The following is a 25412-nucleotide window of genomic DNA, read 5'->3' on the forward strand; positions in this document are numbered from 1 at the left end:
CAAGTTCCAATGGGGCGGCTGGTTTTTGTTCGACTGTATGCGCCAAATTTCAAAAGGAAATGGACCCGAGAAAAAAAAAGAAGAAAAGGTCGAGAGATTATATATCTGACCACGACGATGTTGCCGAATTACGAGTAACGTGGGGGGGTACCAGGAATACGATAGAAATTAGGTACATTTTCCCGTACAGAACACACCCGCACCAACCGCACGTCACCGATCTAGCAACCTTGGGAAATTTTATTGCGGGCCGCCGGAGGGGAAGGGGGAGAGACAATAGGGCGTCCCGATGCCCAGCAGACGAAACGGTGGGCCGAAGACCGGCCTTTTTTTTTTTCTGGCCGCCCCCCGGGTGACTGCTTGCTCGGAGCACTCTGCTCCGATCGCAACCCCGACAATAGGTCCCGCCGCGGCCCAGAGCCCAGAACCCGCAGCCAAGCAATGGTTGGGGCTGCATCTCTCTGCTGTGACACCGATCACCCATTTTCTGATGACACGGGTTTACCGAATGATGGGATTGCACCTTGTGTGTACATGCTCTGGATCAAAGAAAAAAAAAACCCCCGCTGCAGAGCCGGGCGAGGGAGGGAGGGGCGGGCGGGCAGGCGAGGAGGAGGACCTGGGAGAGTAATAAGTAGGGCAGCACAAGGTAGTCCAGAAAGTCAGGTTTTGGGGGCCAAAAGGCTACCAAAGGCCACCCGGACCTGTCAAAGCCCCCACGTTGTGTGTAGAGTGGGAGTTGCCGTTTCACTGGCCATCGTGCAAGGGGACGACGCATCAAGAGATGCGCAGTCAAAAGTGGCCAGCCTTGTGAAGAATGATGCGCTGGTGGATTGCACTGTAATCTAAAGTGGTTTGTCATGGCCCAGAGCCGGTCAATAGTTTCTTTTTTTTTTTCGAGGATTTCCTATGTGGTATATTATTGACTGTGTCCTATTCGACATGCGCATCGCAGGTATTCCATCTCTATCTCACACACACGCGCAGCGAAATACGCTGCTCAACATCTCCGCCTTTGATTTGTAGTATAAACAAAAGTAGAAACGCTTCCTTAAAAAACGCCGTCAATGATTTGCACTATCCTACTCTCGACAGTTTGACTCCCACACTTGCCTCGGAAAGCCGGCATCGATGTCGACAAGTTTCCAGCCCAGCCACGGCACACATTCTCTTCCAACTCGGGTTACAGCTCAATCAGCGCCTCTTCCTGGGCGGGCGGCTGCTTCACAGGCTCGTGCTGCGGAACCGAAGGCAGCTGTCCGGCATATCCCCAGTTCTGGGGGGTCTGTTGCGACGTAGGCACCTGCTGAGCCTGCTGCCAATACGGTTGCTGCTCGGTTCTGGACACCGGCTGCTGGGTCGGTTGCTGTGCCTGGGCAGGGGGTTGAGACGGCTGCGTTTGCGCTGGCACAGGCGTGCCCTGTGTCTGTGATGATACGGATCCGCGGTGGTATTGCATTTGTTGGAGGTTTGGGTATGGTGATTGCGCAGCATCTGGTGCCGATCCCGGCGCTGATGGACCAGAAGGGGCAGATTGCACTGGGGGCGGTGCATTAGGATTGGCGTAGTACGCCATATTTGGGTCGGACGAAGGCGACATCAGAGACTGGTGCGGAGCCTGCAGCTGAGATGGTTCTGCTTGCGGTGGCATCGGTGAGTAGTGGCCTTGAGCCAGGTCAGGTCTCGCGCCGTATGACGAAAACTGAGGCGGCTGACTTGGTTGTGCTTGATGCAGACTTGGGCTTCGCATAGACGGGTAGCCTAGCTGCTGACCGGTGTAGAACGACTCCCCGTGCGCGTTCCCCGTGTTTTGTGCTGATATGGACGGATACGGGCCGGAATGATGGCGGACAGGGGCCGGGCTAAAACCAAGATGCTGTTGACTGTACGCCTTGGACAGTCGCTCTTCAAGCATTCTGTCATAGTATCGCACAACAGTTGACAGTTTAGCATGTAAATCAAGCAGTGTGTCTGAATATTCATCTTAGTAATGTCCATGGCTGGCTATCAGTCGCGTATGACGTACCATGCTTGCTCATCGTCTCGCCGTAGGTGCGCGCCAGCTTCGGCCGCAGCGTGCCAATGCTGTCGTACAATTCCTGAATTTGGGGTTCCCGAAGAATAGTTCCTGGAGGTTGCGTTTGCAGACGATCGACCAGAGTGGCGAACAGATTAATATTTTCAGCTTCGACAGGGGTCAGTTCATAATCGTTCTTAGGCATGGCAAACGCATTGGCTGCGTTCCCAGATGGTGTGGCAGTTTGCTCCTTCAAAGCAGCACTGTGTTTTTGCTTCTGCTCCTCCATGTCAGCCAAAGATGCTGCAATCGCAGCGCGCAGGTCAGCATCTTCCTCTTCAGCTTGCTTAGCGGCAGCTGAGTTACTATTCTTATTGTCGATGACCGGTGACGAAACTTTGCCCTTGGTTGAGCCGTTGACCTCCTCCAAGCTCATAGCCAGGGCCTTCTTGATATCTTCGTCAAAGTCGTCCTCCACACGAGCATTGCGCGGTTGCATAGCTGTGGTGCTTTTCGTCTTGTGCGGGTATGTAGGCGACCGGTCTTGCAGAGGGCCCAGTTCTTTGTAGCCCTTGCCGGTGATTTTGGCATAACAACCGTCGTCAACTCGAACTGGTGTGTGTATTCCGAGATGAGGGAGGGCAACAGTTTTACTCGAGCACTGCTGGTCGAAGCAGTTTCCGCAGTTGCGACAATGGTGCTTTCGGTTCGTAAAGGTAAAGGCAGTGCGGCACCGCATGCAAACGTCCGAGTCGGCCCATTCTGGGGGCTGGTCACTTGTCAGTATCGGCAGACTTGGCAGAGTAATGTGCCTGCTGACATACCGCGTTGCTATCAATCATACTGCTCGCAACTGCGATCTTGGGCGGAAAATGGTAGCCCTCACGCTGTAGTGTTCGGTACACTTCGCCGATGTATGAGAGCTCGTATCGGCCTTCGGTAGCTCCAGCCCAAGACTGAACCAGTTCGAGAATCTTGGACTTGACTTCAGCATTGACAGCACCTCCGCCGATAGCTTGGAGAAGCGACACCATGTTGTCCATGAATTCACGAGAGGCAATCTCGGCCAAGAAATGGGAGCCGCCATTCTTGACGCATGTGTCGGTGAGCTAAAGTATGGTCAGCCATGAGCGCGCTGTGCGTTTCAAAGAAAGAAAGAAAGAAAGAAAGAACAGAGAATCCCCCCTCTTACATTCAAAGCGCTGAGTTGCGTATTGGGGTTCTTGTTGCCTATGCGACGTTTGAGGCTGCGCATGGCCTCTTTCGGCGCGACTGTCTTGGATCGGATAACATCGGAGATTTCGAGATTCAGTGCGATGTCCTCTCTGAAGACAAAGTTAGCGCATGGCACCGAGAGCTTTCAGATTCACGTACAGGCTACTGCTGGTGGCCTTTTCTACCTGCTCGTCCAGAGCCGTATTGGCCGAGGACGACCACCAGGACATCATTTTGACGTGAGTGTGCGAGCGGCTCGCGCGGTACCGCGGGAAAATGCAGTGCTGCAGTCGCAAAAGTCGAACCAGAAAAAGGAGATGGATGATAAATCGACGCTGGCGATGAGGAGAGGCAGGATAGGGTCGGGGACTGCAGAGTTGAGGATGAGCCTGAGTCGAGGCCAATCTTGCAGGTCCAGGCACACAACACGTTAGCTTGCCTCCGCGCGGTGACGACGTATGTTGCGGCGGGACCCACAGTAGACAGTAAGTGGCGCTGCGCCAGAAGGCAGAAGTCGAAAAGCTAGGCTGGGCAACTGGGCTCAGCCCACCAGCCTCGCCTCCCAGGGCACCTCTCAGGTACGGGACAGGTCGATAGAACCGACTCCAGGGCCGGACTGGGCGCTCTACGCAGATAGAATTACCTTGTTTATAGCGGCCTCCGCCAGCTGACCACCACCGTAGCGCCGAATTATGGCTGCCTAGGTAGGTACCTACTCTGTGTACAGTGGGCCAAATTGTACCTAGGGAGGTAAGTACTTACTGAGTAAATAAGATAGCCAGCCCCTGGCTGCCAAGGTACTTGCTACATACCGCGCCAACCCCGCGGGCCACGCGTACCGTTTCCTGCTGGCTCGCCCCAGCTACTCATTCCCGCGCCTCAAAGTTAACCCCACACTGTCATCAGCTACCTGACCTCGACCTTGGCCGTACTCAGTACCACATGTTTGCCCATGGCCTCTCTTTCGGTAGACTGCTCTTGTTTCATACCTATCAAGCTTCGTGCGACTGTGCAGTTACTCATTCTCGAATTCGTTCCATATTATATACCAAACCGAGTAACGACCATACACACAACTGCCCGCGGTAGCCTCCCGAAACTCCTATCTCTTTAACCGTCTCCACCAATTGTGCGACAGACAGACCGACAGACGACCATCCAGCTCTGCCCCTCGAAGAAAGCCTGGCCGACGGCCGTATGTTACCGGCCAAGAATGCGATGAATATAGCTCGCTACAAACCGCATCCGATTTAATAGTCTCGGCACCCCCCGCTCGACGCCTCCCGGTCGTCAGCAAGGGGACAGACTACTGTCCATGGCCGCCAACCCAAGATACAGTCTCCCCGCAGGCTACAACGGCCATGCCACCAATGGTGTCGGCGGTAAACCTGCCCTGCCGCATATCGACGATGTAGTCGCACTGCCGACAGATCTTGATGGCAAGAAGCCACTCAAGTGGTTGCTCGAGCAAGCCGAGATAGCGTTGCGCCAATCCGAGATGAGTCGTGACTTCAACAGGCCAGCCCTAGCCTTGAAGGACTTCATTCGTGCTTCTGTAATCACAGTTCAGCTAGTGTCCCATCACAGAGACTATCTCATGCTCAAGGAAGGGCGCGGCGAACTGGCAAAGAAACACACTGCGCTCATGACCAGGATCAAGCAGCAGAGTGACATATATGATCAGATAAAGAAAGACATAATCGCCGACAACAAACGAACCGGTGTGCTGCCTAAATCTCAAAGACTAGCGCATCCTCAATCGAATGGCAATAATTCCTCTACGACGCCAACCGCCACCCCCGCCAGCAACCGGCCCGCGGTGACGGCATCGGGCAAAGTCAAGCCTAAGGTGCAGCCGAAGCCCCAATCCCTTCAAGGAAATGCCGTTGTTGGCCATGCAAGATCATCGTCAGCTAGTACTGTCAATATAGACTTGGCGGCGCGCTTTGCGAATCTTCGTGGACCGCAGGCGACACCCGGACAAGACCCGCGCATCAAGACACATCCGATGCCGCCTTTGAAGCCTGCCGGCCCTCGGGACATGCCTTCGTCGCCGCAAAAGTCAGAACCAAGCGCAGTAAATGGCATGCCATCACTTCCAAAGATGCCAGATGCAATATACCATCCAACTCGTGGCAGTATTTCCAGCGACGTTGGACGCCCGCCCGCCACTACACCACGAGGCTCTCACAGCCGCGCCACCCCTACCCCCTCGCTCAGCAACATGCCGAGTCCGGTATCCGCGCGGCAGAGCATGGAATACTTCCCACCCGTCCCTGTCAATACCACCGGTAGCAAATCGCTGCTACAAAAGCCCGACTGTGATGGTGAGACTGACTCGATCATGGCTGAAGAACTATTCAAGGCAATGAAAAAAAGTGGCTCTGTTTTGATCATAGATATTCGATCTCGTGCAGAATTCGATGAAGGCCACATTATGTCTTCTTCAACGATTTGTGTGGAGGCTAGCATTTTACTCCGAGACAATATATCGGCATCAGAGATCACGGAAAGCCTGGTTCTTTCGCCCAACCAGGAGCAGTCACAGTTCGACCGACGTAACGAGTATGAGCTTGTTGTTTTCTATGATCAGGACTCGGAAGAGATTCCTCGCTCTCCCCGCAGCTCTGATGACATGGTTATCGTCTCTTTACATCGTGCTCTGGTCCACTTCAATTACGATCGTGAGCTCAGGCAGGCCCCAAGGATTTTAAAGGGCGGCTTAGATGCATGGGTTGACTTGATGGGCTCAGCATCATTGCAAACTACAAGCTCGAATAGTACTTCACACACTCCGGCTTCGCGGGCCCGAAGCGGAACTTTTCAGCGCAGGAGATCCAAGTATATTCGGCCTCTACGCGCGGACGAAGTCAAGGTTTGGCAGCAAACCTTGGAGAACGAAGACATCAGCGCCAACCAGCCGCCCGAGTACCACCGCTCGACAGAGTCTTTCCTGCGCCGCTATCCGCCGGTACTGACAGAACAAGAGTCTATGACATCGTCTCCGGCCAGTGAACAACCGCCGCAATATAATTCTCTGCACAACATTGATCCCTACAACGATCTCCCCTCGCCGCCCACCCGGCCCGCGCCTTCAGTTCCTCGGCTGAGTTATAGCAGCTTGTCACACACATCGGATGAAGTTGATCGCTTCCAGCAACCCGCGGCACCCCGTCAAACCGTCCGATCCAAGAAGGTGCCCGAGCAGATGACCGGGGATGGCTACAAGCTATATACAGGCCTGAACAATCCGCATAACTGGTGCTACGCAAACAGCACTCTACAGTCGCTCCTTGCGTCACCCGACTTTGGAAAAGAGCTGTCTGACTCGACATGGAAAACAGAATACCGAGCACCAAAGAAGGACACTGAGAAGATAGAACATGCCCAGTTGATGATTCACATCATATCAAACTTATTCCACTGGATGAGCACTGGCAATCTCGAAGTCATGAAAGCCCAGACTCTAATGGTAAGAAGGCCTTGAACTGTCACCCTTGAAATCGCGAATTGACACCCAGCAGGACTATTCCCAGCACATCTGTAAAAAGAGTCGCTCAAACGCCCAATTCGGTGGAACGCAACAGCAAGACGCGCAAGAATTCATGTCTTTTCTAATGGAACACTTGCATGATGAAACCAACTCCCGTCGAAACCGGAAAGGCAATGCGATGCAGCCCAACACCAAGTCGCAGCCTCTGCTCTACTCCGCCGTTCAGTATTGGTACAACCATCTCCAATACAACGACTCCATTGTCGATAAGCACTGGAGAGGACTGGAACTCTCGACTGTGCAGTGCCTGGACTGCCACACCAAGACCTACACTTTCTCGCCGTTTGAGTGGATTCCAGCCCCAGTCGCGTTGGGGAGCACGCGGCAGACGCTGGAGCAGTCTCTGCATCAGCACATTGCGAACAACACGCTCGACGACTTCTCGTGCGACAAGTGCCGCCGCAACACACGTGCTATGCAATCCATATCTTTTGCGCGGCTGCCACCGCTGCTCTGCGTTTGCTTCCGCCGCTTCAATTACAACCAGGCCACCGGCGATATCAAGAAGTCGACCGCCCCTGTGACGTGGGACTTTAACGACTTTGACTTCTCCCCGTACTTTTATGAGAACGGCAACGGACGCTCGCCGCCCGGCACAAACGACCACCACGCGTACGAGGGCCCGTTTCGGTACGAGTGCTACGCCGTGATTGTGCACGCCGGCAGCAGAACAGACAACGGGCACTACTTTGCGTACGTGCGCGACCAGAGCACGCACGACCCGTACGCCTGGCTCTGCTGCAACGACAGCCGAGTCACGCGAGTGCGGATCGGCAGCAATGACCGCGACGATATTCAGAACGAAGTGTTCAAGTCGGGACAGGATAGAGTCCCGTATCTGGTGTTTTTCCGGCGCAAGGGATAACGCGATTTCTTCCTCCATGAATTTTATACATTTTTCTCCCAAATTCTTACCAATCCATGGCCTGTGGCATCTGTTCAATTTTTTTTAACTCTTCTTCTCATTCTGTATTCTAGTAGCATAGCCAATATCTGCTTCATGTCCCGTCCCAAGACCAAGTACACGCTTTCAACGCTCCGTACGCTTCAGTGACTAGCTACCAAAGCTATCATTGCCCTACGCTACGACGGACTCATGATGTAGAGCGACTTCATGCTGACAGAGTAGCCTCGATCTTCCAGTGTAGTCCGGCTGACGGGCTGCCCGAGCAAGCGACTGACGGGGTGGCGGAGAGCAGTCACCGCTCCAGCGCTGCCGCAGACTACACCCTCGGGACTGAGAAGCTTGAGAATACAAGCTGTTGAGAGTAGGGAGGGCAAGTCGCCGCGAAACAAGGTCCAGGATAGCATACACAATACACATTCTCGGGGGGGGACGAGGACAGAACAATCAAAGAAGGTTTATAGAGAACTGATTATTACCTACGTAACCAGTCACGGAAATGATTACAAGTACCGATTCCTGCAGTCAACGTGGTGGCCAGTCCGAATGTACAAAATCAGTCATTAATGTCACAGTTGAGAAGAACAAAACAACCATTGAACCGCAGCCACTGGTTCACGGCGGTCTGGATACTTCGGCCAATGTCAGCAAATATTAAAGTAAAGACGCCCGAAAATTATGAGACCTGTCTTGACAGCCAGTTCGTATGATTCAGCTTACTCCTTGAACAGAAAGTAAATAGTGACTCTCGACCTAATTGCGTAGATACATTTTGCAGTAGCTTCATCTCTTCCGTCTAGCTCCTGGAAAGCGAATCAGATAAAGATGGGCATTTCGTCACGCATGCAGCTCGGCGGTCAATGTCCGTAGATGCTCAAGTCAAAAGAGCCAGCTATGGGCCGCTTCGGGTCGATCACACTCGCTGATGGTTCTTGCAGAGTAAAATTGTAGGCCAGGAGAGGAGAACGCGGCCGGCAATCTCACAAAACCTCCGTGAGATGATGCAACGGAGGCCATAGTTGGTCGCACACTCATTTTTCCACGCTGGCACCAGGAGAATTCTCTGTGCGGCCTGATCAGAGTCGAGTGAAGTGCTCTCTGGATTGATGTTGAATGGTCGTGTCCGGCAAGAGCTACGCCTGGCGTTATACAGAAACAGTCTCGCTCACCGCCAGCCTCTAATTCGAAGCTGCTGGGTTGTGGCGTCGTCTGCACCATCCAAGGAAATGGCCTGGTCGCAGGAGAAGCAGCTCATTTCAAAAGCCTCCCTATGAATGTATTGGGGTAACTCGTACAGTTTTGGACGAGGCTTTTGGCTTCTTCTTCTTCTACTTTTCTTTTTCTTCGTTCTTGTCTCATTGATCTACTGCTCCCGTTGCACCTATTAGCTCCATTACTTCTTGCCCTGATATGACTTCTGCTATTCTTTTCCGTTCAAGATAGCCATCATGCACGACTCAAAGTCAGCAGCTAGCAATTAAATTTCAGTCATTTGGTCGACAAGATTATGCATGTTCATACATTGCGCCCACTTTGCGCCGAGACTGGCTAGCAAAGAGTAGACACTACCTACAATACAAATAATAAGCTACGCAAGAAATGTCCAGCCGTGAAAATTAAGAAAAGGACTCGAATCGTGACAAGTAAACAAATAAAGAACAAAACACGTTGCAGACTCCATGCAACATGCGGTATCATCGTCCCCTCTTCATCCATATAAGCCGTTCCCTAGACTCCTGTGGAAAGATGCACACGTTTTTCCACAGTCTCACCATCATCTCGTCGAGAGGTCTCATGTCGTCGTTCAGATGCTCTTGAGGCACTCAGTAATCTCCTTGTCGTAGCGTTCGCGAATAGCCTTGCGGTTTAGCTTCTGGGTGGCAGTGACGAGACCCTAGACAAATAATGTTAGTGTCAAAGATAACCAGTCACCTCTTTGGAAGACTTACGGTAGGAGGTAGCCATTCTTCCTCGGTGATGACAACGCCGGCAACAATTTCCATGCCGCTCAGGCCACCGCGGCGACCAGTAGCTTGCAGGTCCTTGAGGACGAGGGCATTGACCTTGGGGTCGGTATGCATGTGGTGCTCGTCGACGCCAAGGTCCTTGGCCTTCTGCACGAGAACAGCGTGATTGGCCATGATGACAGCAATTGGGCGGTTCTTTTCGGGGTCGGCATGGACCATGAGGTTGGCGACGGTCTGGGTACCGCGGTAGACGGACTCGACCTTTTCAAGGGCAATGTATTCACCACCCGCCATCTTGACAAGGTTCTTGACACGGTCGATAACCTTGAGATGACCGTTTTCGTCAAACTCTCCAATATCACCACTCTTGAACCAGCCATCCTCGGTGATGGCTTTGGCGGTCTCTTCGGGGTTGTTGAAGTACTCCTTCATGACGGGAAGACCACGCATCCAAATCTCACCCTGGGGGACCTTGGCGTCGGCATCGTAGCCAATTTCCGGAATAGAAACGAGCTTGACCTCAATGGAAGCGGGGATGGGACCAATGGCGAAAGGCGAATATTCGAGGGGGCAGCCGAGAGCTCCGTTGGCACAAGTCTCGGTGAGACCATAGCCGACCAGCATAGGGCCGAGGATGAGGGAAAGAAAATGCTTAGTGCCCTCAGAAATACCGCTGGCACCGTTCATGGTGAAGCGGAGCCGACCACCAGTCAGTGTGCGAACCTTGGAGAAGACAATGCCGTCAAAGATGCTGGCAAAAGGCAACTTGTTTCGAGTCATGAAGGTCTTGTAGTTGAAGGCACCCCAGAAGAGGCTCTGTTGGATGGAGCTGGCGCTCTCGAGCTTGGCCATGACACCCTTCTTGACGGTCTCCCAAACCTGGGGGACACCTACCATGACGGTAGGGCGGAGCTCGCGCATGTCACCAGCGCAGTTCTTGACCGAGGTATCGGAGAGTGTGCGGGGGTTGCCATACCCGACGGTTCCGCCAATGAACATGAGCAGGTTCTCGAGGGCCATTTCGAAGATATGGGCGAGGGGGAGATAGGCGAGAACGACTTCTCTATCGCTGACGCATTCGTCGACGCAGGTGAGGAGGCCGGTGACTGTGGGAGAAGCATGTTAGACAGTGAAGTAGAGGGGAAAGGGAAGCGGCGCAAACTTACTACCAGAGACGAGAGACTCGTGGGTTATGCAGGCGCCCTTGGGCAGGCCGGTAGATCCAGAAGTGTACATGATGCAGAATAAGTCCTTGTCCTTTGCAGGGTTGGGCTCGACCATGTTGTTCTTGCCGGCTTCACGGAGCTCCTCGAAGCTAACAACGGTGAGGTCGGGGTTTTCGGCCCTGAATGCCTCTAGCTCACCTCCCTCGGCAAAAATACATTCCTCGTTGATGATGACGAGCTTGACCTTGGAGTCCTTGATGGGCTTGGCAGCAGTCTTGAGCAGATGAGGGTCGACAAACATGGCCTTAGCATCGGTCTGGAGGAGAGAGTGGGCAACGCCACTCTCGCCCAGGGTGTCGTAGGCAGTGACGATGGAGATTGACTGAGAAGCGCAAGCATGGGCAATGGAGGACCAGCTGGCACTAGTAGTAGCGAAGAGATGGAGCTTGTCCTCGGAGCCCAGGCCGTGATGGCGCAGACCCGAGGCAATCTCGAGGACGAGCTCCTCGTACTGCTTGTAGTTGATGAAGGAGAAGGGGGAGAGCTCAAAGAACTGCCACTCCTTGTCAACCTCGCGGACCTCACCATCGATATTCTTCTTGACCTTTTTGGTCTCCTTGTGCAGCTTGACAAGCTTGCGAGTGCCGACGGCGTTGTTGTTGGGGTAGACGCGGGCGCTGCGACGGACAATGTCGAAGACTGTGTGGACGTCCTTGGCCGGGCGGTTGAGAAGGCCATTCTTTGCGCGCGGGTGACGACGAGGGATGGTCTCGCCGGGGACCTTTTCGACACCAGGCGCCTGGACAGTGAAGGGAGGGCGATGGACCTGGTTCAGGGGCATGATGCCCGAAGTGTAGTCGGTCATGATGGGTAGGCTGACTGACTGGAGCTGCGCTTAGGTCAGAGGTGAAGGGGAGATGGTCGGGAGAGGTATGGGAGGTGGCAGTCGACGGGCAGGACACAGAAAGAGAGTTGAGAGGAATGAGGTGGCGATGGAGCCGGCGATGACGCTGGTAAAAAAAGAAATTGGAGAGTCAAGTGGACAAGGGCCGGGGTTAGGCGAGCCGGCGCGGGATCGAGAGGCAGAGGTAAAGGAGGGACGAGGCAACAAGGGAGCAAGGGAGCAAGCAGGAGGACGAGCAAGACTTTTGAGAGGAAGAGAGAGGTGGAGAGAGGCGAAGGAGGAGGCAAGAGGCTACGAGAGAAGCCAAGGTCCAAGACCAGCGGAGGGCCGGGCTGAAGTTTGGCGTGGCTGGAGCTCGTCGGTGCAAGGTACCAAGGTAGGTCTAAGGTACCTGCGGCGGGATGGGGGTCGGGAGCATGGGTTTTCTTTTACGTGTATGATTCTTTATACGGCAGAGTGCTGAACTTGTCAGAAATGAGTGCAGGGAGTTTTTGAGACTACCAGAATACTGCAGACAATTAAAAAATAATGTATTTCGATAAGTTGTTCCGTCTCAAGACAATGTGCGGTAGAATCCTCCTCCGCAGAGACTCCTGCCAGCTAGGTACTGGCAACTGGGTACTGTGAGCAGGCTAGGTACTTGTCAAGCTCTTGCGCCGCTGGCGTTGCCTAGCCACGGCCAAGATTTGTCTGGGCTTCAGCGCTGGGCTGGGGGGGCAAGCAATGAGGTTAGTGGCTGATGCTACCTGCAAGTGCCTGCTTTGTTCGTCGCAGCCAGAGTGGAATAGTGGACTCCATCCCCTGTGCGTCTGGGGGAAAACGGCGCTAGTGCAGCTCTAGTGGAGGCGGTGCGGGGAGCTCTGGTCTGTCTACCTACAGGCTACAGATGACTGGTACACGGCCTTGAGGGCTTGAGTGCCATAAGTAGTGCCACCTGCCACTGTGCCAAGTGCTTGGTGAGACCTCGAGAACGTCCCTGTCGACGTCATGAGTGCAACTTGGAGCAAAGCAAATAGAAGCGGCAACAGGGTACCTGGAAATCCTCGGTCGCTCAAAAGGAGGCACGGAGGTGGAGAGAAGATGGTGTATTTGAATCAATGAACCCCAGGAGTCATCATCACGTCGGTCTGATACAGATGACGGATAGCCTGGCAGCAATTGACACGTTGGCCCCCTTAGCTGCCTACTACCTACCTAGGTACCTGTACTACACCTGCCTGGCTCGGTACTCAGCGCTTCGCTCTAGCCAGGTACCTACTTACCTAGGTACCTACTTACCTACCTAGGTACTAAGGTAGGTAGGTAGGCAAGTAGGTTGCTAGGTGGCCACCTGCCAACCTAACCCACCCCAACAACCTTCTACCACTCACAACGCACTACTTACCACTCCGTGCTATTGAGTAATACCTACTTGCTACTGAACCGTAACTACCTAGCCACCTGCCACCAACTGAGTGCCATCATCACAATACCCTGACTGCGGGATCTGCAGAGGGGCTCGGGCTCGGCGATGCCAGCAATCATCATGCGCATCACTTCCCCGTCCGAGGCAAATACCGGCTAGTGAGCGGCTCGCGGCTCAAACAATGTGTTTGTCGTACGTTTGGCCCCGTCCGTCCTGTCCGCCTGTCCCGCCGCCTGTGATTTTACGGTGCTGGCCAGACAGGTCGCTCACTGACACCTACTTACTTACTACCTGGTGCTGAGTAGTTACTCACCCGGCCCCTCCCACTCCCACTCTCTTTTCCCCAACCAAAATGCCCATATAACCGAACCCTTGCCATCCTCCCCACGCATCACGGCCTCTCGGCTTCAACAAAAAATTCCGCCTCCCAAGCTTTCTCCCGCAAGGCACTCACTCACTGCCTCCTTGTATCAACCCGTGACTACAAGCCGCATCATCGTCGTCATCATCACCATCTTCACCGTCCTTGTCCTCGTCGTCGCCACCAATCGCATAGACAAACACGTTGTTGCAATCCTTCCCAAGCCTACCACCAGCCCGCGTCACCATTCATTAACCCGCAGCTCACTGTTGGCACCACTAATCCGTAGCTCGGGCCAACCAGAAAAACGACAAGCACGCAGGCTGGCTCTGCTCCACCTCTGGTCGCTCACTGTTAGCCAGCTAAGCTAACAGACAAACGGTTCCAATGTCCCGTCTCGGTCAAGATGCAAGGCGGTTTGCTGCCCATTGCTCATAGCATGTGCCAGATACAGCCCATCCCAAGACGAGCAAAAGCTTCCGACCCTTCGAGGCTCACACCAGCGCTCGCCGCCAGCCCCAAACTCAAAATCCTGCTCAGCGCAGATGCATTGTGACAGTCTCTTTCTTAGCGCCCTCGCCGACCTTGTACGCGCCGTGTCATCATCTTTGTTAGAAAACTGCCATGTCTTCGGGCATAAGAATCGCATGGGCAACCTTCCGCCCCCTGGCATGAGTATTGTCATGCCGCACACGCTTCATCACCAGCGTAGCTGACGTCAACTGGTCTCTTGCATGAAGATAGGAAGTAGCTCACCTGCGTCACATTCGCTGGCGCATTCAAGGTCCGTGGACCCCTCACCGTGACAGCTCTGGAGCTGCTGTCCCAGGGCACGATTTAATATATTGGTCGTTGGACCTACACTCAATCAGTACTCACGCCCGTCACCATGGCCGCTACCAAGACAAGGTAGCGCAAGTCTCGCCTTCGTATAGCATGATCCTGCAGGCCTACACTCTACTTTCCTTCTGAGGGTCTGTGGCGCCGCCGCTAATAAACGGCGCAGGCGCCTTCCACTTTGCCAATGAGACTATTCACAGCCCGCCTGTACGCTACTTCCTGGAATGTGGCGCCGATAAGCTCAAGCTGTTGTTTATCAATTCACAAATTTGGTTGTCGAGATGATTCAGCGAATGCGCTTGGACTCGTGTCTGTGTTGACGCGAACCCACCCGGCATCACCACTTTGTGTCCTCTAGCCAATAGCTGTTGGTACGACATTCGACTGGAGACGGAAACAGACGACTCTCATTCGTCCTGGCAGCCTCCGCACCGTTACCCGAGATCAGACCAAGCTGGCAGCACCATCCAGTCCGTCATATGACCATCCGCATCAATGTCCCCTTACCCTCCTCACCAGGACCCCTGTAATCATTTTGCAGCAGAAAGCCAGCAAGGCAAGAAAAAATTTCCCATATCATTCATGTATGCGCAATCCCAAGCTTTGGCGCCGCCAATCCGCTCTGCGGACCCGGTGCCTTCACATGCCGCCATTACACTCGTCGTCTATCGGCTGCCTCGATCCATGCCGACCAGCCCACACAGGCAATAACAAATGTGCAATACATATGTGCTGCCCATGATAAGGGGTTCGTGCATATAGCCGTTCGAAACCGCGGCTCCATCAGCTACATTCTATGGTGGATATATGCGCTTTGCATGCATTTTGAGATCTCTCCTGCCCACTCTCGTCGCAATGCATGTCAAAGTCCGTCTCCTCAGCCGAGCGGGTGGGCCTCGGCGCCGTGCCGGACACACATCCTAGCCTCGACGGGGGCTTGTTAGTGACGAAAAATAGAACACTAGTTCATGCTGGCCGATCGTTTTGGATACTCTTCCGACGTCAAATTTTCTTGATCCACCCTGCCGAGGCTCACGAGCCTTCATCTGCGCATCACATTCCCTGCTTCTCCTCGGTGCTGCAGGCAAATCTCCCGGCCCGACCGACGGCGTTTAGGGGTTGGCAGTTCCTTGTCGCCAAGCCGAGGCGAACACAGAGATTCATTGCTCATCCAAGACGAGATTCAGCTCGCTCCGATACGGGTCTTTCTTGAAGCCAGTTTTTTTTTCTCCCCACCGGATAGGCTCAAAGGGCTATCCGCCGCGGCCACGGGGTAGCCCGTCTCAGCCATTGTGCCCCTGTTCAACTGCAGTAGTCTGCCAGAGATGGAAGCTGGCAACGAACGACCCTGCAGTGATATTGCATGTGCTCGAGTCCGGCCGTTATGCAAGTGACCATCCTTAGTCTCAGTCAAGGTACCGCTCCTCAAACTAATGCGATCCTTCTCTGAGTTCTGCGCTGTGGTGATAACAACGGAGCTGTCTTATTGAACGCTTGGCTCACAATTACGCATGTACTCTTCTGGCAATTTGTACCGCTGCTGTTCTGCTAATTCGAAGGCCCGTCCTGCATCTGTCAACCAACATTAAAGGTGTGTTATAATTCAACCGCCACTGGCTGGGACAGGGCCAACGAATGACTCTACTCAAACTATTGGGTTTAACGGATCCTTGGGTAAGCTACAAGATGATTGTTCAACTGTAGGTTTTTGAGCAGACTCGTAACTGCTGAGACCGTCAGCCAGCTTTGATTACCTGATGTCGCTATTTCTGTGTTTTTTTGCTGCTCAGGATCCTCTTCGTTATTGTAACAAACCCGTACCCTACACTACAACCAGTTGAGAAAAAATTCCATCTTCACGCAACATGAGTAAACAGTGAGCGAAGCATTTACCATGTTCATGAAATCTGAGTATTTTAGTATTCATTTGTATAAAAAGGTGATATGGCTATGTAGAAAACACTCCTCCCAACTAATAGGTCGCCTGCGAGTTTTGCTGCTTTGCTGGGCGCAACCTGACCATCAAAAATCACAAATGTATGGAATTGTAGTCAATCCGATATCTAGAAACACCGCACTCGAACAACTCTCTTCTCCAACTAATTGACCTTGTGCATTCCCATCTCAGCCTTGGCCACAACAACACGCCTGATCCCCAAAATCCGGCTGAGGCACCAGCGTCGCCGCGTCGCGTTGTGTCGCCTCCTCCTCCTCCTCTGACCGTCATGGCCGACCCTGGGCCCCATTGACGCCATATTCATGGTGATGACCTCGTGAGACTAGTACCGCATCGCCATCACCGTCTCGCTGCCGGTGGAGGTCCGGACGCAGAGACGCGGCGCGTCCGGGAAAACCCACAAGAAGGTAAAATCAGCTCCGGCAACGAGTCTTTTGTTCAGCTTCTGAATTGGGGCTTGCGGTAGAGCTGACGCTGATCAATCATTCACTTTCGATTGAGGAGATTGAGAAGTCCCATTTGCACAATGCATCGTTTTCGTTTTGGCCAGCGAGCCAAAGTCTTATCATCAATCTTGTTCACCTCCGTCGGCAGATAAGCCCAGTACGTTCTGGATCATACTGATTGGAAGACTTTGAAGTATGTTATTGAGTCTAGGAGACCTCAGAGACTGTCCGGCTTACGGGCGATGACGGAAAATGTTTGCAATTATTTTGATAAAAGCGTGGCATGACTGAGTCATATATTCTTCCACAATGGCCAGCAGCCAGATAATCTCGCTGTCTGTGATGCAGCGAATGTTTTCAATTAGAAGTGACGGTAAGACTGATATTCCTGACGATCCATAGTTTCTTTGGACATGTACGTGATAGTATCATGGCGTACATGGCTAACTGGTGCAGGGTAGGCGCCGCAGCATACGCACTGTTGCTCTGCTTGGATAGAAAGTGCCTGACTTGAAATTTCGCCAGGGCCGACTTGCCACACCATGTGTTGGAGAAGATTCAAATTGACGACAAAAATGAGTACGATTGCCAGCACTGCCGTTTTCATGGGATAGAAACCACAGACGGGGTTCCGGAACAATATCGTCTACCTGCTCGCGATGTTTCTTATCATTGGAATTCACTCAGAAGCCAAATGGCAGCTTGAGGACCTAGTTCTGTACAAGTTAGATAACTGTGATATAGTCTGACGAAACTTTTGAGACGTACGCTGCTAGTATTACCCTCGGGCGCATCAATGATATCACAGATAGCGTCGATTGCAATTCGATATCGCTGGTCCTTTGGGGACGTGAACTTGCAAATATTTCTGTGGTTTGATGGCGAGGAGATGTCAAGCTCGTTAGCCCAGCCTAGAATAGCGGAATCTCTCTCCACAACCTAGAAAAAGTCTTCGTGAGAAGTTGGCCCCTTGGTATTTGTTGGTGATACTTACGCGGCGAGTGAGGCCCGGCACAAGGCCTGTTTCATAGAAGCTTCGTATCTCGAATTTCCATGCACGGTAGATGAATGAATCTTATATTTCTTTCAAGGTTGTCGAGTCTACCCTGAGATCCTCGGCCAGCCTAGTGTTTGTCGTATATCCAATGGTAGCGGCTTTCGCCATGCGGGCCGCGAGCAGATTCCAGTGTGCCAAGTCGGAGCCTCCATGAGGGGTGGCAAAGAGGACTGCCCCCTTTATGCTACTCAAAAATCGAGCATAGAACCGGTCTTGCTCATGGGCTCTAGCGACCGCCTGAACAATGATTGCCAGTGGGTTTCGCAGCGCGCGGCTTTATCCTCTGTACCTGCTTAAACACCAGACCACCGAGGCTGTGGCAAACGAAGATGATTGGCCTTTGTTCCTCCAAGTTTCTTTTTCTGCTGCTTTTGATAGCAGCAAGAAGCCCCGAGGCAAAATCCTGAATATTCGCATCGCTTCGACCAAAGTAAGAAGCCGAATTGTAGCCGAAGCTGAGAACTCTTGCGTGGGGGATGTCGTTGCGGAGACACGCTTCATGAGCCAGCCAGTTTACCCCTGATCCTCCATCAGTCCAGGTTGCTTCACGATGGCCGTCGAGTCCGTGTATGGCCACTATGTCTATGCTGTCAACCTTTTCGGAGGGTTGTTCGACAAGGACGGTGAGCCCATACAGCGTTTCGTCGGTGTCTTGTTGTTGGAACTCTGATCGTGCTTGGCCATCCTGCCTTACTTCGCTGGCTGGTTCTCCATTTACGCCTGCCGCATTTGGTACACAGGGTTTCGTCTCGTCAGAGCGAGCGTCTGGAGAGTTGAGGGCAGCCACTGTCGCACTGAATGCAGGCTGCTTTGCACACGGCGATGTTGCTCGCTCAGAATGTTTCGACAAGACGTCTTGCGCACGGCGCAGCATCGCTTGAAGATTGACGCAAAGCAAAGAAGAGGCTTTGGATTGACATATCCCAATAATGACTGCAGAACACTCAAATAAATTCAAAGAGAGTGGGCGGCCACTTGTTTCCTTCAACTAACCAGCCCAATCAGCCGAGACTGCCCCGCAACACTCTGTTGGCGAATCAGCCTGCCTCTACAACCGCCAAGCCTCTCAGCGGTAACGTACTTGACGATCATTCAACGAGCAATGGCCTATTTAATCTTGACCGCAAACCTGTAGACCGTTGGAGCCCTTCTCATGAGTCTCGTGGCTGTGTTGCACTGTCTTACCTTGATCGAGTTCCACCATCTCCATCTCTATCTCCGGTGGGGTTTGGCATCTACCCGCCCAGATGCCAATTGACAATTACTTAGTCTTCACTCAACTAGATTAACTGATGGAACTCAACTCAACATTGGCAAGGGCTTGAAACATTGTCCGGTTGATTCCACAGAAACGGTGGCTTTCACCCGCATCGCCAGCGCCGTCCCGGCTGAGAACTCCAGGCCCTGGGACGGCATCCTCCCGCCAAAAGCAAAGATGGGTAGCGTTGGCTTCCCAGCTACCTTCCCCTGGCGTTGAAAGTCCCTTGGGTCTTTGGCTTGGAATGGCACGCATGTAAGCCGGCATTGTCAAGTCCTGCGGTGGTGGCCAGAACGCTTTCTTGATATACGCGTGAGTAGGTACTGACAAGCTGCCGATTTGTATTTCCGGGCCCGAAGTTTGGAAGCCGAGTTTGGCAGCCTATAAGATGCAGCAAAATGACTGCAAATTTTGGAGTCGGGAAAAACAAGTTGGTACCGGTACGAGTCCGTCATCTATGCAACAAAGGAATGGCCACAGCTGCATATACTCTTCATTTTATAAAAGGCCCTGGATTTACTGCTCGAGGATCAGTATGTGAAAAGGTGTATCAATGCAGGAGCAGTGTACTAGGGGACGTACTCAAGACTACCAAATTCCTTATTAGCAGCCGAGAGCATATCGTGGAAAGCACATTCTCCCTGACGCCTGGGGGCAGGTCTCAAGAAATGGTTCACTTGTAGACGCAGGCCATCACCGGCATCGCACCCGTAAGCCAGGCTGTGGGCTGCAAGTAATACAACTTGGAGGTTCCTTGCTATGTGAACAATCTTGTGACGCCTAAGCTGCTTCTTTCGCCGACTTCATCGGCATCTTCATTCTGCAACTTACAGTTTCAGTCTCTGATTTCTCATTGTGGTCAATTGGTTGACGCTACAGCGATTTTCCCACCTCGCCACAGACGCTGAAGTACGGAGTCTGTCCACCCAGTCACTGAATAAAGTCAACTCATCAGCCAGTATTTGGACTGAGAGTGTTATTATACGTACTCTACGCAAATTTGGTACTAGTTTGGACACTCTGGCACTGCACACTGCAGAATCAGAACTTGGCTCCTTCCAAACCGACATATATGGGAGTTTGGGACAGATATATAGCTTTCTGATAAGTATACAGCACGGATCGCCACTTGCTTTGTCTATTGTGTCATATAAGAGCTTAGTGAACTCATCCGCAGAAGAGAGTTTGACGAGATATCCCTATCACGATGGCCAAGATACAAAACGCGGAGGAGATGAAAAACGTCGGCAGACAAGTGAAAGCATATTGATGATCACACGGTGTTGGAAAATGTCGAGGGAACATCAAGGACAGCAGCCGAAGCGAACGACGAGCTGCCGCTCTGGCGTGCCATCACGGCCTTGACTTTGGCCATATTTGGCTGTTTCATTTCCCCAGTTACCCCTACACTGTGTCGACAAGTCACGTCCCACAGGCTACGATACCATATTCACTTGCAGAGAGAACCCACAACAACGAAGCCGAAGTGCAGCCAAGGGCGAACTGCTTTCGTTGGAGGCTGGGTCCCCGTAGGAACGAGATTCCGGCAAGTTTACGTCGACCAAGCTAGACGACAGGTGAGATACATACGCTGCTACACATTTGTACGACGATAATTATGCCGGGAGGTATGATGGAAGCTTACTGCCGATTATCTATAACCAAAATTTGTGAGACCGGGGCTTATAATGAACATGATAAGAAGCGCTGTCGCTCACGGCTGTGCGAGTGTCGGCACAGCGTGCAAGTCATGCGGATTTCCCCCAATGGAAAGGGGCTTTACAATTGATTAAAGCTGAGCATCGCAGCACTTGGCATCTTCATCGACGGTCAGGCTGCGAATACTCTTGAACAGTCACGGCAGTGTGTGAGGGTTCCCTCGTGGATTCTTTCGTCTTGGCCGCGTCATGACCGCAGGATTTGGCGGCGACGTCAACCGTCATTGCCCACAGAACTGCCAGCATAGAATGCTCGTCTTTTCGCTCCACAGCCAAAGCAATTATTGCGCGAGCCCAGCAAGAGTCCCGTCTACCGCCAAGACACACACACATCAATGTGCTTGCAGAGAGGCCCCTCTTGCCTGGGTCGCAGCGTCGGCGCAGAGCTGCGATATGTTGGGGGTGAAAGAAAGCATGAGTATTGTCTGAGAGCGGGTTGAATTGGACAGTCGGGAAGTATACGATCGGGAGTTTGTAGAAACTGAGCTGGTCTCTCCTCGTCTACTCTCCAGCGAGGAGCAAGGTGTATTCCTGCGGTGGGCGTCGTTTTACTCCGCGTGGCGAGCCCGGTGCAAGTTTGTCTGACCTCGCAAGACTGCCGGACCATTTTTGCATGCCATCTTTGGATTGATTCGCTACCATCAGTGAGAAGATTCAGATTCTTGAGCTTTATTAATGCACTGCAAGTTCCTTTGCTTCATATTGAGAACGCAATCCGCTATTGTGAAATGTCGCTACGGGGGCGGAAACGAGACAATATATGCTACCTGATCAAGCAGAAGCATGCATCCCGACACCAATGCTCAAGAGAGGGAGTTTCGTGTCGGGATACATGCTTATGCTTGATCAGGTAGCGTAGATTGCATCGACATGGCGAGGCTTTGCAGAGTTGCAGAGGACCATTGCTCGACGCGCATGCCGTCGTCATCACGAGCGCTACAGCAGAGTTACAGTCACAGAGAAATACTTTTGACTTTAGAGCGGTCATTTCAAAATAGAGACGGCAATGAGAAGCAAGGAGTTTAACCACGGACAATACGTTTTGGAGAGAGTATTGCCGCTCGCGTCAATGAGTGACCATGACCCAGTTGGCCCTAACGAGTCTGGATGCCGGCTTGTCTCTAGTACGCGACCGTTCATGTCGCCTTCTTTCCATCCTTGTAAGTAGTTCTTCAAGGCCTAGAATCGATTGAGTCGTGACTCAAGTCCGGGTCCCCCTTCAATACTGTAACAAACGTCTGGCGTGTCGGACGAATAACAGGCATTAATCTTTGCCGATGACAACATTTGGATTGACCAATTGACCAATGCAACATGGCCTTTTTCATTTTATGGATTACTTTCATCATTTCCATTATTTTTCTTTTGTTTTCTTCCTTCTTCTCCTTGACAATTACGGATTTCTCCGCCACTCGCGGCCAGAGTTGCGGCTCTTCGCGCGGGGGGGGGGCAAAGACTGGAACATATTCCGCTTTTTTTCTTCTTACGTCCCTTCTTCCGTGAATATGACCTTCCCGAATAAGAGTCCTGTGGCGTGCGATGAGTCCAAATGGAGGGAGACCCCCGCCCAGCATGGAGAAGAGGGAAGGGTCTGGATGCAAGTCGTGACTAAAAAACGGGGGAACGACGAACCTTGCCAAGTCAACTGACACCAGCCGACTCTGGCTGATGAGATCCTTTTTTGTTTTTTTTATGAAAAATAAGAATAAATAGATGAAAAAGACCGAATAGCTGTTTACCAGTATGAAGCCATTTTTTGGCCCAGGTGGCTTGCGTCTTTTATGCGCGCGCAAAAAAGTCATTTGCCAGCCCTTGGCGTTGAAGCTTTTTTTCTTTCTATTCCGCATACTTCCGTGTTCCAATCCTCAGTTTCCCTTCCCTTTCCCCGCAAGCCACCACTTACTGGGGCAAGGCGAGCTTTCTTTTCTTAGTCGCCCTTGGTTTGTGGGCATCGGGCAAGTCTTGTTTTTTCTCTTCCCCGCACTTCCGGTCCGTCACATGAGAAGTCAGAAAAAAAAAAAAAGAGGATGGCTTGTTTATTGTATGAGCACTGAGCAGACGTGTCGCCGAGGGCCGAACGGTGCGAGGCGACCAATCGGCGTGTCTGAAAATGACAAGACGCTTTGGTGAGGTTTCATTGAATCGTAGTGAATAGGTTTGTTGAATGAGCAGTTGCTTGGAAGTTCAAGCATTGTTCTTTATCGAGTCATTGATCCAATCAACTACCGATTGGTTTTTACTTGGGCAAGACTTTTCAGCTTCCGATTTCTTTTCTTTTTTTTCTTTTTCTTTTCATTTTGATATCAGGGTTTGTTTTAGAGTCTCAAATGCGCAGCGACAACCCAGCATCTGCAATTGCAAAGCGCTGCGCGTCTGGCGAGAAGGGGGGGAGAACCCGGGTTGCTGTCCTAATGCGCGAGGCAAAAATGTGTTGCGTTGCTGCTGCTGCTGCTACTACTACGCGTGAGGCTTGCTTGATTCCGCGTTGGATCTTACTCGTCGTTGGCAAGGGAGGGGGGGTCGCGTCTTTGCAGAAAAAGCTTGGCCCTAGCTGGCCTCGTGCCTCCCCCCCTTCTTGGAAAGGCCCAGAGGGTACGTACGGCATCCACCCGAGTAGTCTGGGCAAGGCTAACACGCTAGCAGAGAGGAGAGAGAGGCTCAAGCAGAGTTGCAATCTGGGCGAGGCGGGGTGGAGTGTTGCGCCGCCATGATGCTACCTGGCAAAGCGAGAGCGGTCGCGTCGTGTTCCTGCGGTTCATCAGTTGAGTCGTCAAACAACAAGAGAAAGAGTCAATCGCAATCCATTCTTGACAGGTTCCATGTACATACATGTTATCCGTAAATTGCCAAGCTCTATTGTCACGATGCTAGGGCAGGTCCGCCGCTCCCTCCACACCCCAGCGACTGAATGAATGATTTGATTTCGTATGGTTTTTTTTTTAGACTCTGGGCTATTGGCATGTATCCACCAAGTCCCCTTTGGGTTCTGCATGCGGGTTCAATCAGCTCTGCGCGCAGGCATGATCCTTGGGTTGCATATCCGTACTTGGTACGAACTTGTCGATTTCGATTCGTTGCCCCCTCTACTCCGTTACTTGGGGTTTCCTTGACAACTCGGGAGAAGGAAAGAGAGTGAGTAGAAACAACAGAAAGGCGTCATTTACCGGTCAATTGCCGCAAAGAAGGAGGGCGAACGAAACAAGTAAAACACTGGCTCTCTCGCCATTTTTGCTCGGTAACGCTAGACCGAGGCCCTTTTTTTTTTTTTTTTTTTTTCTTTTTCCCTCTGTATACCAAAAAAGGCACCACCAACAGGTTCAAATGGCAGGAGGCCAGAAAAAGGCTAGAAACCCTAATAGTACGAAACCGAAAAACTGGTCGCAGTCACCAGGCCCTGTCCCCCGGTAGGCTTAGCGTGGTAGGATTTTGGGCCAATGGCACCATGGCTTATGGTAGCATTGAAGAAAACAAAAAAGGAAAAAAAAAGAATAGTGAATAAAATAAAAGTCGAGACCCACCCTTCCTTTTTTCTTTTCTTTTTATTCTGTAGTTATATTCTACTATTTTATTTCATTTCTCCTTCTTTTTTTTTTTTTTGGTGGCCTCTTTTTTTTCTCCTCATTCTTCCCTTCTTAGCCAAAGCCGTCCGTCGGCCCTCCAAAGCCCACCAAGCATTTCTTGCTCCGGCCTTTTTTTTTTTTTTTTTTTTGTTTCCAATGAGGCTCAACTCTCGACTCTTCCAAGAATCCGAGTACGCATAAAGTAGGGAAGCTTGACAAAAAAAAAAAACAAGCAAGTGCTCACTCTTTTTTCTTTCATTCTCTTTCTTCCTTCCAGCCATCACATCACCATCACAAACACGCACGGCAACACACCCAACGTGACACTTTGCACGCGCGCAACGCCGCAAAGCTACCAGCATCACCCGCTTAACCGAAACACTCTTCTGAAGCCTGTCCATTCCTTGCGGCTTCAGCAAAGTTGCTGTTCCGCAGCCTGACCCTTTTTCTCCCCCCCGGCCTTTTAATCCCCGGTTCCTGGAAAGGTATGGAGTACTAGTAGAGGTGTCGTAGCCTTTCATTTTTATTTGTCTTGTTTTATTCCTTTACCGAGTAAAAAAATTAAAATCGCCGCCATTGTTGCCAAACAAGTGAAAAACTCCGGCCCATGACCTCGGGGCCCGGGTACCATGATCCGACGCCTGTTCTGCTAGCCCGACCCATTGGTTGCTTCACTGAGGATGAATTGGCTTACTTTCTTGTACGCCTTTTTTTTTTCCTTTTTATTTATTTAATTGTTTGTTTATTTCTTTACTAATATTCTTTCTTTTTTTCCTTTCCATTGATTTACTTTCCCCCAATCATGGCACATGAATCTTTAATCTACCCCGACTCGGGTAACCCCATACGCTAATTACACGGACATGTAACCATGCAACATTGAATAGGATACCAAGCAATCCGTCGCTACAAAAGAAACGCGCACACCCGAATATTCGCTGTTTGTGCTGGGTGCATTTTCTCAATGCTTACCGTCCTGTCAGATTAGTAAAACAATCGCCCCCAAAATGACCTTGCAACTGGCCCAAGCTCCAACCTGACTACGTAGCATTGCTTGCTTCCCAAGCGACGGAGTTGTTGGCCG

General features: G+C 51.9%; 4 protein-coding genes across 4 annotated transcripts; 1 reads left to right on the forward strand and 3 right to left on the reverse strand.

The window, feature by feature from the left end:
- Positions 1–1183: 1183 nt before the first annotated feature.
- V2A60_006173 (ESCRT-0 subunit protein VPS27) lies at positions 1184–3465 on the reverse strand (the record flags this gene model as incomplete). The annotated part of the gene is made up of 5 exons (XM_083257470.1): positions 1184–1971; positions 2027–2786; positions 2842–3126; positions 3210–3342; positions 3392–3465. 5 exons carry the CDS (start codon positions 3463–3465, stop codon positions 1184–1186), a joined length of 2040 nt encoding a protein of 679 aa, XP_083113596.1.
- Positions 3466–4547: 1082 nt separating this feature from the next.
- Positions 4548–7650, forward strand: V2A60_006174 (uncharacterized protein; the record flags this gene model as incomplete). Its single annotated transcript, XM_083257471.1, has 2 exons — positions 4548–6704; positions 6757–7650. The coding sequence occupies 2 exons, from the start codon at positions 4548–4550 to the stop codon at positions 7648–7650; spliced, it is 3051 nt and encodes a 1016-aa protein (XP_083113597.1).
- Positions 7651–9493: 1843 nt separating this feature from the next.
- Positions 9494–11687, reverse strand: V2A60_006175 (uncharacterized protein; the record flags this gene model as incomplete). Its single annotated transcript, XM_083257472.1, has 3 exons — positions 9494–9583; positions 9639–10762; positions 10823–11687. The coding sequence occupies 3 exons, from the start codon at positions 11685–11687 to the stop codon at positions 9494–9496; spliced, it is 2079 nt and encodes a 692-aa protein (XP_083113598.1).
- A 5731-nt stretch (positions 11688–17418) lies between these two features.
- V2A60_006176 (esterase/lipase family protein) lies at positions 17419–18666 on the reverse strand (the record flags this gene model as incomplete). The annotated part of the gene is made up of 4 exons (XM_083257473.1): positions 17419–17445; positions 17504–17674; positions 17841–18029; positions 18082–18666. The coding sequence occupies 4 exons, from the start codon at positions 18664–18666 to the stop codon at positions 17419–17421; spliced, it is 972 nt and encodes a 323-aa protein (XP_083113599.1).
- Positions 18667–25412: the final 6746 nt, after the last annotated feature.

Source organism: Cordyceps javanica, chromosome 4 (assembly GCF_051103115.1).
Source record: "Cordyceps javanica chromosome 4, complete sequence".
Lineage (NCBI taxonomy): Eukaryota > Fungi > Ascomycota > Sordariomycetes > Hypocreales > Cordycipitaceae > Cordyceps > Cordyceps javanica.